The sequence below is a fragment of the Trichomycterus rosablanca genome, chromosome 4 (assembly GCF_030014385.1).
Source record: "Trichomycterus rosablanca isolate fTriRos1 chromosome 4, fTriRos1.hap1, whole genome shotgun sequence".
In the NCBI taxonomy this organism is placed as follows: domain Eukaryota; kingdom Metazoa; phylum Chordata; class Actinopteri; order Siluriformes; family Trichomycteridae; genus Trichomycterus; species Trichomycterus rosablanca.
The window spans coordinates 22,552,362-22,565,365 of NC_085991.1; the positions used below are offsets into that span (position 1 = coordinate 22,552,362).

Genomic DNA, 13,004 nt, shown 5'->3' on the forward strand with positions numbered 1-13,004 from the left:
AAAGGCCAGTCTGAAATTAACCAGCTCACTGTGTGTTTCTATGCAGAGTGGAGGGCAAGAGAACAACTAGCCCTTTCCATGATGACCAACACTTCAGATAAAAGACTTACTACAAGTGAGTTACAACAACAGCAAGACAATGCACTGCAAGCGGCTGTGACAGACGGCGCTTTGCTAGTATAAATAGTATAAAAACTATAGTACGAAAAAGAGCAGATCAAAGTAAAGTAAGTAAAGCCAGTCTGTCATTAACCAACATTAACATCAGACGTTATGTTGTTGTACTTTTGCAGACTTCTGCAACATTGCCAGTAAGCCATTATAAAGTAAGAAATAGTCTGTGTATTGCTTTATCTATTCAATGATTTGTATATCAACTGTGTAAAACACATACACACACAGGACAGGACACCAATCCATCAGACTGTGTAGAAGCGGTCCATAATGTAAACATATTTTGCTGTTTTTAATGAAGATCAACACAAACTAGAACTACACTTCAACTGTTCTAATGGAAACAAAACTGATACTTCAAACTAGGGCTGGCTCGATACCACTTTCTTATGTCCGATACCGATACTGCAAATTGAGTATCTGCCGATACCGATACCAATCCGATACCATCATTTCTCCTCTCAAACAAATAAGCAGTAATAATACATGTCTCAATGCACCATGGTTAAACTAGCTATCTAAATAACAATGCTCAGACTGTGAAACAAATATTCTAAAGGAATAAATACAGAACCTACAACATCACACTTATGCAAAACTGTTGTTTTTATTTTAACTTTTACACACAGAACATTTAGCAGCATTTTTGGTTACACTTACGTTCGAGCTGTTGTTCACGTGACACATCGCGCTTTACGGCGTGTCGTTTAAAGTGTCTACAATTGGAAGATGTGGATGTCAATCAAACGCGATGGACCGATTAGAATTGACACAGTGTTTGGTTCAGATTTTCTGTTAAAGTTCTGTCACGTTTTTAGATTATTAAACCCTGCTGGATTTTGGAGTTTGTTTTATTTCATAACACTAATGGATTAATCGTTGAGGATGTGAGAGATCTCCAAGCCGGGACAAGATCATTTATAAAGTGGATTTTTATGATTTTTATTGTGTTTAAACAGTGTTTTTAGATGTGGCAGTAGTAGAGGATTTTTATTGTGTTTAAACAGTGTTTTTAGATGTGGTAGTAGTAGATGAATTTTATTGTGTTTAAACAGTGTTTTAGATGTGGCAGTAGTAGATGATTTTTATTGTGTTTAAACAGTGTTTTAGATGTGGCAGTAGTAGATGATTTTTATTGTGTTTAAACAGTGTTTTTAGATGTGGCAGTAGTAGATGATTTTTATTGTGTTTAAACAGTGTTTTACATGTGGCAGTAGTAGATTAATTTTATTGTGTTTAAACAGTGTTTTAGATGTGGCAGTAGTAGATTATTTTTATTGTGTTTACACATTGTTTTAGATGTGGCAGTAGTAGATTAATTTTATTGTGTTTAAACAGTGTTTTAGATGTGGCAGTGGTAGATGATTTTTATTGTGTTTAAACAGTGTTTTAGATGTGGTAGTAGTAGATGAATTTTATTGTGTTTAAACAGTGTTTTTAGATGTGGCAGTAGTAGATGATTTTTATTGTGTTTAAACAGTGTTTTTAGATGTGGCAGTAGTAGATGAATTTTATTGTGTTTAAACAGTGTTTTAGATGTGGCAGTGGTAGATGATTTTTATTGTGTTTACACATTGTTTTAGATGTGGTTGTAGATGAATTTTATTGTGTTTAAACAGTGTTTTAGATGTGGCAGTAGTAGATGTTTTTATTGTGTTTAAACAGTGTTTTTAGATGTGGCAGTAGTAGATGATTGTTACTGTGTTATAACAGTGTTGTTAGATGTGGCAGTAGTAGATGATTTTTATTGTGTTTAAACAGTGTTTTTAGATGTGGCAGTAGTAGATGATTGTTACTGTGTTATAACAGTGTTGTTAGATGTGGCAGTAGTAGATGATTTTTATTGTGTTTAAACAGTGTTTTTAGATGAGGCAGTAGTAGATGATTTTAATGCTAAAAGTTTTAGTAGATCACTGTGTTTTAATTTCTGAATGACTGTTGCAGATGAGTTGTAGATCAGTGTTAATGATGTCATCAAGATGCACCTTGTTACGGCAGTTGCTGAGTGAGCTGGCACTCTGTTGGAACGTATCTTTGTGTGTTATTTGCTTTACACACAAACAATGGCCTTATTTACATTGTGTTATTTACATTAAGCAAGAGTATCAGATCGGATTACACGTTTTGTTCCTTCCGATATCCGATCGAGTGATTTGGGCCAATATCGGACTGATACAGATACAGAGTATTGGATTGGTACCAGCCCTACTTCAGACAAATGTAATAGACAAGTACAATGCAAAGACATTGATTTAAAAATATTTGCAGTAATACAGTCATTGATACAATCAAATGCATGTTATATTTACTTACTTACATGAACTATGTTTGCTTAGATACCTAAAGAAGAGCAGCATGCAACTTTAAATAAAAAACTCCATATCTCCAAAACACCTAGGCACTAAGGTACAATCACAACAAAATAGCTGGACACTCAGCTGGTGCAACTGACTAATTTGCAAGCCCACTATTGCTGACACTGCCTGGTCTGGTGCTCAACAGACACAGTTAGATGTGGAATTTTCTCCTTGTTGCTTCTACTGTCTGGTTGAGACACCATCACAGAGGGGGAAGGATTCATAGGGAGGAAGAGAGATGTGATGACCTTACTCAATCAGCAAGGGTGCTGTGCAGCAGGAACGTTGTGGGAAAATCCAAAAATGGGAGCAAAAACAAAATAAACAAATAAACAGCTAAAATAAAAAAGCAGCTGTGACAGAATGGTATTTTGCTATTACACAGAGCAAAAAATACATTCAACAATAAGTTCAATCAACCTGGAAAACACTTCATCTAAAGATAGCATCTTGCTAAAAGCTAAAACACATTTTTCTAGAATTGTTTAAACCTATCTCTGGACAATTTGGCTAAATTAAATTAACCAAGGTTTTTATGTGAGCCACACCCTCTACCGCACTCCTTTCCCATCTCCGTGCAGGTGCCACCAACCAGCCAGCAGAGGTCGTAATCGCACTAGTCTGAGAGAGAGTCCCCATCCGGCTTAATCTCGCCCCTATCTGAACAACAGGCCAATCGTTGTTCATGTGGCCGCTCAGCCTCAGCCGACAGGCAGAGCCGAGATTCGATACGATGTATTCGAGATCTCAGCTCTGGTGAACAGCGTGTGTTTTTACCGCTGCTCCACCTGAGCGGCCGGAATTTTTAAATCACCAGAAATGTCTGGGATTTGGCTTTTGTTGTCTCTGTGTGCTATTCTTTGTGTGTTTTTGCACTGATTTCATCTTACTCTTTAAAGCCCGCCTTTTTGCACTACTCAAAATGCCCAAGCGCAAATAAGCGCTAATAAAGAGAGTTTGTCAGATAAATTTAACATTTTGTAAGACCAGGTAAAACAGAAGATGTTGTTACTGCTGCAGAGGGAGTTTCTGCATTTCACACCACGAAGCATCACAATAGCCACAAATCAATGGACTGCACGTTTGCCTTGTTGCCAAACGCTGAGTGAAAAGTAATACGATTATCTGACCATAAATGCATTTGTTAGTTGTCTTGTAAAAAAAAAAGTAGCTGTTCAATAACATAGTTGCCAACCAAGCCCCCAATTTCCTCCCCCTGCTTTTATGTGGATATCTTGCTTAATGAATAAAACAACTGAAGCTAGTTGTGTCATTAACAACCTCAAAGAGAGACAAAGGTTACTAAACAGTGCAAAGGGATGAAGACAGTAAGGAGAGAAAAAGGTGAGAATCTGTGAGGTGGGGTACGTGACAGTAAGAGGTGACGAGAGGAGCGGAAACATTTGGCCAGGAAGAAAAAGAGCCTTGTCAAGGTTAATTAGTCTGCAGAGACGTTATCCCATCGTGAAGTTCATTTATCACCCAAACTCAGTTATTAGTTTGCCTCTTACCTCAGCGCCTGCTTCCTACACACTCTGCGGTGTTATTAGCATTCTGGGCCAGAGCTATATTAGTATATGAGCTTACAGGCCAGCCGTGGATAAATTACTACTGGATCTGTTTTGTAGCTCGTGTGTATTGCAGTTCCTTTAAAAGCTGAATTAAAATTTGATTTATTGAGTCCATATTTAAATAATTTTTATAAATGCAAGACCCACATTGCATATATTTGTCTATTGTGATCATAGTGTATGTAATTGTATAAATGAGGTGTTTGGGTGGTGCTGTGGTAATATATGCTCGCCCACAACCACTGAGATTTAAATCTTTGGGTTTAAATTCAAGGTTCAAATCTATCGGCTGGTTGGGCGTCTACACAGACAGGACTGTTGGTCAAACAGCCTAGCTATTGTGTTGGTTCCAAGCCCAGATTAAATAAGAAGGGTATCCAGCGTAAACACTGTATATACGCAGCATAACCAAACAATGGTACAGTTAGCCTAAAAAGTGTTTGCACCCTTGGTTTAAAACCATTTACTTATTTATTTTTTTCTATTTTTCCCACTCCCCCCCCCCAATCTAGTCGTGTCCAATTACCCTGATTGCGTCCTCTATACTGATTTGACCCCTCTGAGAACTGAGAACGCCTCTCAACTGACATACGCCCCCTCTGGCACGTACAGTCAGTACAGACTGCATTTTTACCTGCATGAGTCAAGTTCATAGACCGACGGGCACTGTGTACGGAGGGCCACACCCCCATCAGCATTATTCCTCAGCCCTGTGCAGGCGCCATCAGTCAGCCAGCAGGGGCCGCAGTTGCACCAGTTATGAGGACCTATGATCCGACTTTTTACCCTTATGAACAACAGCCAATCGTTGTTCATGCCACCCAGCCCAGTCGGAAGGCAGTGCTGAGATTCGATACGATGTATTCGAAACCCCAACTCTGGTGTGCTAGCGTACTTTTTACCGCTGCGCCACCTGAGCGGCGTTTTAAAACCATTTTTGTGATTTATTATTTAATGCTAAAAATACATCGGAAAATGAACTTTTAAACATTATCCTAAAGTATGTTTATTTCATTCTTTTTCTATTTTCTTGTTATACACAGCCCTATCCTGGTCAGGGTCATGGCAGGCAAAGCTTCCATGGAATTACTGGGTGCAATGCAGCAACACACCCCAGAGAGGATGCCAAGTCATCAAGAAGTCTTAACCATCCCCCCCGAGACACAGTCAATTGTGGCTATATGTAGAAGCCCGACTAGCAGATAGCACCGCTGGGGTTTTGAACCCCGGATACCAGCGGTAATGGGCTAGCACAATTTACTGCTGCGCCATTTGAGTGCCACAAAGAGTGCATCTAACATCTTACATTTAAGCATTTTTGTTAAATCAATTTCTGCAGTGTAATAAATGTGGTCCTAGCATGGTGTGAAATGTTAGAACCTAAAACAAGCTTGGACTAAAGGAGCACTGACACTGTAATGTGGCAGCTGTTGAAGTAGTTAGGCAGCTGACCCAAGTTAACAGTCATGCACTTCTGCATTGCCATTTGTGCCTGGCAGAGGGGCCATGAAAGCACAGACCACTGATTCACATTTGTCAGCTATTTTGTTGCTTTTCTCTAAAACCGTGATACTGGGCCGCTTGGTTCGGTCTGGGTTTAGCTTTTTGGGAAGTCACCCTGGTGTTACGGAATTTTGAGCCGCATGACAGAACTAAAATGCAGGAATGGTAGTGTAATAACAAATGAAATGAAGTTGACCAGACAAAATACGAAATGTCTTGGATTTATACTGTCTGCAATGAAATAAATGTCAAAGTTAATGTAAAAAACACTGCATTTTTTTCTATTTGCATTTTCCATATTGTCCCAGCTTTTTCAGACTTTTCAGGGGTTGTAAAATATTCCCTTTCAGATTTAACACCAATCCAGCATTTTACACTAGTACTAGATTTATATTATTAGTATTAAAGTAGTAATTACAACATAGAATAACACTGAAAATTAATAATAATACCGTGGACCCTTGGGTTAGGAACGGTTTACCATACGAACATTTTGGGTTACAAACGATCTTTTTCAACTTAAAGTACGAACAAATTTCGGATTACGAATTGCCAGTAGCTGTCACTGTGTATCAAACAGAGGGGACAGTGAGTGAGAGAGAAGAAGAAAATCGCTGAGTAAAGTATTCTTTCTTTCGTGCAATTACACCTACAAAATACAACACTATTGAAATAAAGAAGGAAATAACATGAGAATATGAAAATTATTGTTGTTTCTGGTTTGTTTTTGTTTGTTTATTAGGATTCTAACGTCATGTTTCACACTTCGGTTACATTCATGACAGGGACGATTTACGAGTTACTCATTACACAAGGTTCTTCAGTTCACACAAGGTTATATTGAACACAGTCATGGACAATTTTGTATCTCCAATTTACCTCACTTGCATGTCTTTGGACTGTGGGAGGAAACCGGAGCACCCGGAGTAAACCCACGCAGACACGGGGAGAACATGCAAACTCCACACAGAAAGGACCCGGACTGCCCCACCTGGGGATCGAACCCAGGACCTTCTTGCTGTGAGGCGACAGTGCTACCCACTTAGCCACCATTGTTTCTGGTAGATACATTTTATAAAAAAAAGAAGGAAATGTATTATGGTGTAAGGTACAGCACACGTACTTACTTTCTTACGTACTGTACTGAAATGTGATGTGTTTTATGTACAGTACTTCTGTGTATTGTTGTTTATTATTGTTTATTACAGGAATGTCTATTCTATAATTTAAGATTAAGGGAAAATATACTTGTTTTTATAACAAAAAAGACAATTTAAGACATTAGAAAGGTTAGGTAAGGGGGTGGTTTGGGAGGTCTGGCACGGATTAATTCTGTTTACATTATTTCTTATGGGAAAAATAGGTTTAACTAACAAACATTTTGGCTTAAGAACAGCCCTTCAGATCCAATTAAATTCATAAGTCAAGGGTCAACTGTATTAGTAAGTTTTCAATCTCTAGTTTGATTTAATAGTCATTTTCTAGACAAAGCTAGACAAAGCACATTCTCATAAATAAATGATTCCTCTGGACTGTCTATGAACAAAGGCAGAAAAAAAGAGAGCAAGTGTAAAACAAAATTTCTGTATTAATTACAAGTCTTAGGAAAGCAATTGATGATTCTGTCAGCAAACACATTTCAGACAATCAGGAATGTGATTCCCTTCCATTGATGATGTAGCACAGTACATGACATACGTACACAAATATTATTCATGCGGCTATTCATGTGGTCATGTTGAATACAGTCAAGTCTCTATTAAGCCTAAGGAAAAACCTTGGTCTGAATGAAAACACACATGGTTAGGGCACTGCATCCGTCCTCCATTAAACAAAAAAAGCTTCTGAATTTCTTTTCCCTCGTGTTCCTCCTGCATCTGTACACAAATGCACGCTTGCCTCCCTGATTCCCTGACTTCCCTTTCTCTACGAGCTTTAAAAAGCAAGGGGCATGGAGCTGTGAGTGTAAGGTCTGGAAATAACCTTCACATGAATGGCTTTCCCAGCTATTTTACACACACACATACACACACACACACACGGACAGCTCTCGCTGCATTCTCACACATACACACACAGAAGGTACTCACCACTCCGTGGACGAGGAACTCGAACAGTTTGCTCTTGGTGGCTTTGCGAGCCCCTCCAGCCGTCTCCTCCGAAGCCATTTCCCTTCAGTTCCACTTTAGGCTGGCTCCCTGGCTCTTCCACCCGTCAGTCTCTCCCTCTCGTTCTTTTGTCTTTTCCTCTCTCCCTTAGCTCTTTCCTCTTCACCCTCTGTTCACCTCCTTAACCCCCCTCCCTCCTTCACCTCCTCCTCCTCCTTCTCCTCCTGCCCTGCTCCTCACTCCTCTTCCTCTGCTTTCTGCCCTTCTCGGCTTAACTCGCACTCCTGGCTGGTTCTCCTCCTCTATCTGGTTGGAACATGCTGCCCTCGTGAGTCTCTCTCTCTCATACTCGCACACATACAGATAGACAAACACACACACACATACAGATACACACACTCGCGTCTGGTTGAGCTCCTTTCACAAGCCTGGCTGAGGGGGAACGTGGGGGGTTGAGAGTCCGGGCTCTTTCAGGGGGGTTCGCGCCGGCCCACCATGCCCACCTCATCCCTCCACACTCTCTCTCTCTTTTTTTATCACAGACTCCAGCAGCTGTTACATTCCATCAGCTTAGATAAGGGAGCGATTCCTCACAGGGTACAACTGCTGTTCCTGCTAGCCGTTTTCCTTCGTTCACACATACTCCCTCATGACTCACAATACTTAATTATTGTATTATTTGATAATTTAACCCAGGTTTGTTATAAAGGAACCTAATTTACTTATTCCTGTGTGCTTTAATCTGATCAAGTTTGTGGTAGGTCAAGAGCAACCGTTCCATAAACAATAGAATACACCCCAGCCAGGCTGCTCAATACCACACAATTTGAAGCCATTTTTATAAGGAAGAGGGAAACCATGGTACCCAGAAAAAAACAACAACAAATAAATAAAACATTGCAAATCTACCCAGACAGATGCCAGAGAGAATGTCCAAACCAGGTCCCTGATGCTGTGCAGCACCCCTTGAACACGGTTGATCTATAAACACTGTTTTCAGTCAGACTAGTGACTTCTGCGTTTTACAGTGTCTGTCAATTAGCTTGAAGAGCACTTAGAAAGGCTATTGTAACAGTAGTTCCTCTTTCTATCCTCTTTATATTAACCCCCTGACTTTTTAATAATGCTTTGACCTGATATTGATTGTTCTGTGGAAACATACACCGATTAGCCATAACATTAAAACCACCTCCTTGTTTCTACACACATTGTCCATTTTACCAGCTTCACCTACCATATAGAAGCTTGTTGTAGTTCTACAGTTACTGACTGTAGTCCATCTGTTTCTCTGCATGCTTTGTTAGCCCCGTTTCATGCTGTTTTTTAATGGTCAGGACTCTCCCAGGACCACTACATTCTCAGCACAGCAGTGACACTGTCATGGTGGTGGTGTGCTAGTGTGTGTTGTGCTGATATGAGTGGATGAGACACAGCAATGCTAATGGAGTTTTTAAACACCTTACTGTCACTGCTGGACTGAGAATAGTTCACCAACCTAAAATACCTAGCCAACAGCGTCTTGTGACCACTGATGAAGGTCTAGAACAGCCTTTCTCAACCGCTCTGTGGTGGTCCTGACCATTGAAGAACAGGGTGAAAGCAGGCTAAATAGGTATTAAGAATAGATATACTGTGTATTTTAATGCTTTCATACTCATCACTGTGTTATTTAAGTTAACATAGACTTTCTGTCAGCTCAAACCAGTTTGGTAGTCTCCACTGACCACGTTTATAAAAAAGGTGCTTTTCCTGCAGAAATGCCATTCACTAGTTGTTTTAGCAACAGTTTTGTGTAAACCCTAGATACAACTGTGCATGAAAATCCCAGGTGATAAGCACTTTCTGGATTATACTTTATACTTATTTATTTCTACAATAAGCAGTACCCAAATGCACTAACTTAATTCATTTAATACCTCTTTACCCCCAAATTATGTAAGCGGTGTTGGATAAGGCTCACTCGTGAGTACTGGATGTGTGAATTTAGAGTGTGGATGTGACCTGAATTTGGAATGTGGGCATGAAACAGGTGGTACAATTAATACTACTTAACAGTGCTGTAGCAAAAGTTTCCCTGTGGGTAAAACACAACATCTTCATTCTTTGAAACCTGCAAAAACAAGATTTTATCCAGATACCTTAGCAATCTCATTAGGACAATAAAGAAACCCCTGTGTTACTGCAAAAAACCTACAGAATTACCTAATGAAGGTTGGAACAAATCAGTGGCAACTATAAAAACTACTTTAAAAACTACTTTAAAAGGACTTCCTGGATCAACAATGTACACCACTCTTGACACAGAAAAGATCTACTGGAATAATTTAAATATGTATACAGAAACTGTTTGGACATATGGATCAGTGATTTGTCTGGTGCAAGAAAGGTGAGGCTTATGACAAAAAGAACATTATCCCCAAGACCAAGCATGGAAGTGTGTCAGTGATGATGTGGGGATGTTTTTTTTTTGCTGCAGAAACTGGCAATCTTGACCATGGGACTGGCATTGCCTCACAGAAATCCCAAGGCATTTTGAGAAGGAATGTTCTGCCTTCTGTGGTGAAATTAAACTTTGGTGATAATTAGAGTTTCCAGCAAGACAGTGACCACAAGCATACTTCCAAGTCAACCAAAGCTTGGTTAAGGAATCAGTCCTTCTCAGTCTCCAGATTTAAATCCCATAGAAAATCTTTGGTGGGATTTAAGGAAAGCAGTTAAAGCTCAAAAGCCATCGAACCTTAATAAGCTTGGAGCTTTAGCACTAGAAGAATGGGCAACATTTCCATAAGAGAGGTGTCAAAGCTTGTTAACACTTACTAGATGCTATCAAGGCAAAAGGATGTTCCACCAAGTACTGAGGCTGGGGTTGAATAATAGTGCACACAGATATTTGTTGGAAGAACTAGATGCTTTTTATTTAAACTCAAAATTATATGTCATCATGTAATCATCATGTGAGCTTTGACTGCTTGGAAAGAGCTAATGAAAGACAAGGAGATTTACAAAAGATTATTTCAATTTAAAAAAACGCTGCTGTGTACTTCTTTGAACTTAAGTTCCAGTAATTTGACCTAAAGCTTTTGAACCCTTGCACCATCAATAAAGCCAAACCCCAACTGTTACAGAATTGTGCACTTCTAGAACATAAGGCCCATTCTGGGACAGGGCTCAATAGGAGTGTATTTAAATCTTTAAAACATGCATGGCATGGTAAGTATGACGTAAACCTTGCTATTGTCTTGAATGTACAGTATATCTCATAACGGCAAACATGTTTCTACAAGATTCAGACACCCTTCAGTAGTGTCTCTATATTTAAGATGTTAAATCTTTTTTTACCAGTATATAACTAGTAGAACAGTGTTTTGCCAGTAAACATTAACAGTGTTTTATTTTGTTAGCCTACATTTTATATTATTTGGTTAAGCTTGGTAAAATTTCATATTGTATTTATAAGTTATTAGGTTATCCACTTTCACTGCTGTTTAATTTTGAAAACAAACTCTCCTATTTACTTGTGTTTTATGTAGTATGTAAGCATAGATGAAGCATTAGTACATTTACAGCATTTAGCAGACCTTTTGTCCAAAGCGACTTACATTATACAGTCTAAGCAATTCAGTGTTAAGGGCCTTGCCCAAGGGCCCAACAGTAGCAACCTGGCAGTGGTGGGGTTTGAACCAGCAACCTTCTATTTACTAGTCCAATACCTTAACCGCTAGGCTACAACTGCCACTAATCTGTACTGTAATAGTACTAATCTGACACACTGTTTAGTACCTGTCTGCATTTAGAATACCTGTCTAAATGCATACAGTAGAATACATATGTTTAAAAAAAAAAAGAGAATTATCTTACGTAGGTTTCTAATATCATAACTAAATAAATAATCAGATACATACTGAAAACTTATACAGTACATTTCGGATTTAAAACTGGGCTGCAAAGAGAGAATTATTTCATTAATTCATTTATCTTTAATAAATGCTTTCTTCTGATCAGGATCACAGTTGGCCTAGAGCCTACCCTAAAAAATGCTAGACACAAGGTGGGAATCCACCCTGGAAAAGTGTGCTGGTCTATTGCGTTAAATCACACATTCACCTACTCATTCATGCTAGTTAACACCTAGTGACAATTTAGCTACTGCTAGAATAGTTTGAGGAGGTGGGAGAAAACACAGGAACATGCAGACATTTAGACAGATAAGGGAATTTAAAATAGCTGAATAATCTACTGTCATGTTTTCAGAAAAATAGTACTTGAAGACAACATAAAAAAGATTAACTCTGCACATAAAGTTTTTGAGTGCTACATCAATTAATTCTGCTGACATTCTTTTTGCACAAGTACTTAATCGAAAGAATGTCCTTCTCAAGGCAGTTATTAGTCTTAAAAATCTTATTACATATTTAATTCTTTGCATATGATTTAAAATGTTTCAATTCTTAACTAATCTTAGTTTTGGCGAAATATTTTTTTAATTAAATACCAAAAGCTGAAGTTTGACTCAGCAGCGCCATCTCTCTACAAAAATCAGCTTTACAGGAAATGCAAAAGTACCGTCTTGGCACACTATACAGCCAGGGAAGTATGAGGGCACCACGTACCAACATGTTGGGAAAGATGACGTCCATAAAGACATATTTATGCTCATGGTTATGGAATAGCATGTTCAACAAGCTTATGGTCAGATGTCCACATACTTTTACCCATACATTGTATAATACAGATAACATTTTAAAGTCCAGTACCTTATGTGACATTAAACCTCGGTCCTAGGTTATTTGAACATACACTGATCAGCAATAACATTAAAACCACCTCCTTGTTTCTACACTCACTGTCCATTTTATCAGCTCCACTTAACATATAGAAGCACTTTGTAGTTCTCCAATTACTGACTGTAGTCCATCTGTTTCTCTACATACCTTTTTAGCCTGCTTTCACCATGTTCTTTAATGGTCAGGACTCTCCCAGGACCACCACAGAGCAGGTATTATTTAGGTGGTGGATGATTCTCAGCACTGCAGTGACAATGACATAGTGGTGGTGTGTTAGTGTGTATTGTGCTGGTATGAGTGGATCAGGTACAGCAGTGCAGCTGGAGTTTTAAAATACCGTGTCCACTCACTGTCCACTCTATTAGACACTCCTACCTAGTTGGTCCACCTTGTAGATGTAAAGTCAGATACGATCGCTCATCTATTGCTGCTGTTTGAGTTGGTCATCTTCTAGACCTTCATCAGTGGTCACAGGACGCTGCCCACAGGGCGCTGTTGGCTGGATAT

General features: G+C 39.1%; 1 protein-coding gene across 6 annotated transcripts in view; it reads right to left on the minus strand.

The window, feature by feature from the left end:
- The window catches only part of smarcd3b (SWI/SNF related, matrix associated, actin dependent regulator of chromatin, subfamily d, member 3b), a 46,066-nt gene extending 38,163 nt beyond the window's left edge, over positions 1-7,903 (minus strand). For 3 of the 6 annotated variants that reach the window (XM_062994002.1, XM_062993999.1, XM_062993997.1), the window contains exon 1: positions 7,696-7,903. In XM_062994002.1, coding sequence (XP_062850072.1) covers positions 7,696-7,773 — 78 coding nt within the window. In that variant the 5' untranslated portion in view covers positions 7,774-7,903. The remainder of the gene's footprint in view (positions 1-7,695) is intronic. The other 3 variants (XM_062994001.1, XM_062994000.1, XM_062994003.1) reach the window with 2 other exon arrangements.
- Positions 7,904-13,004: the final 5,101 nt, after the last annotated feature.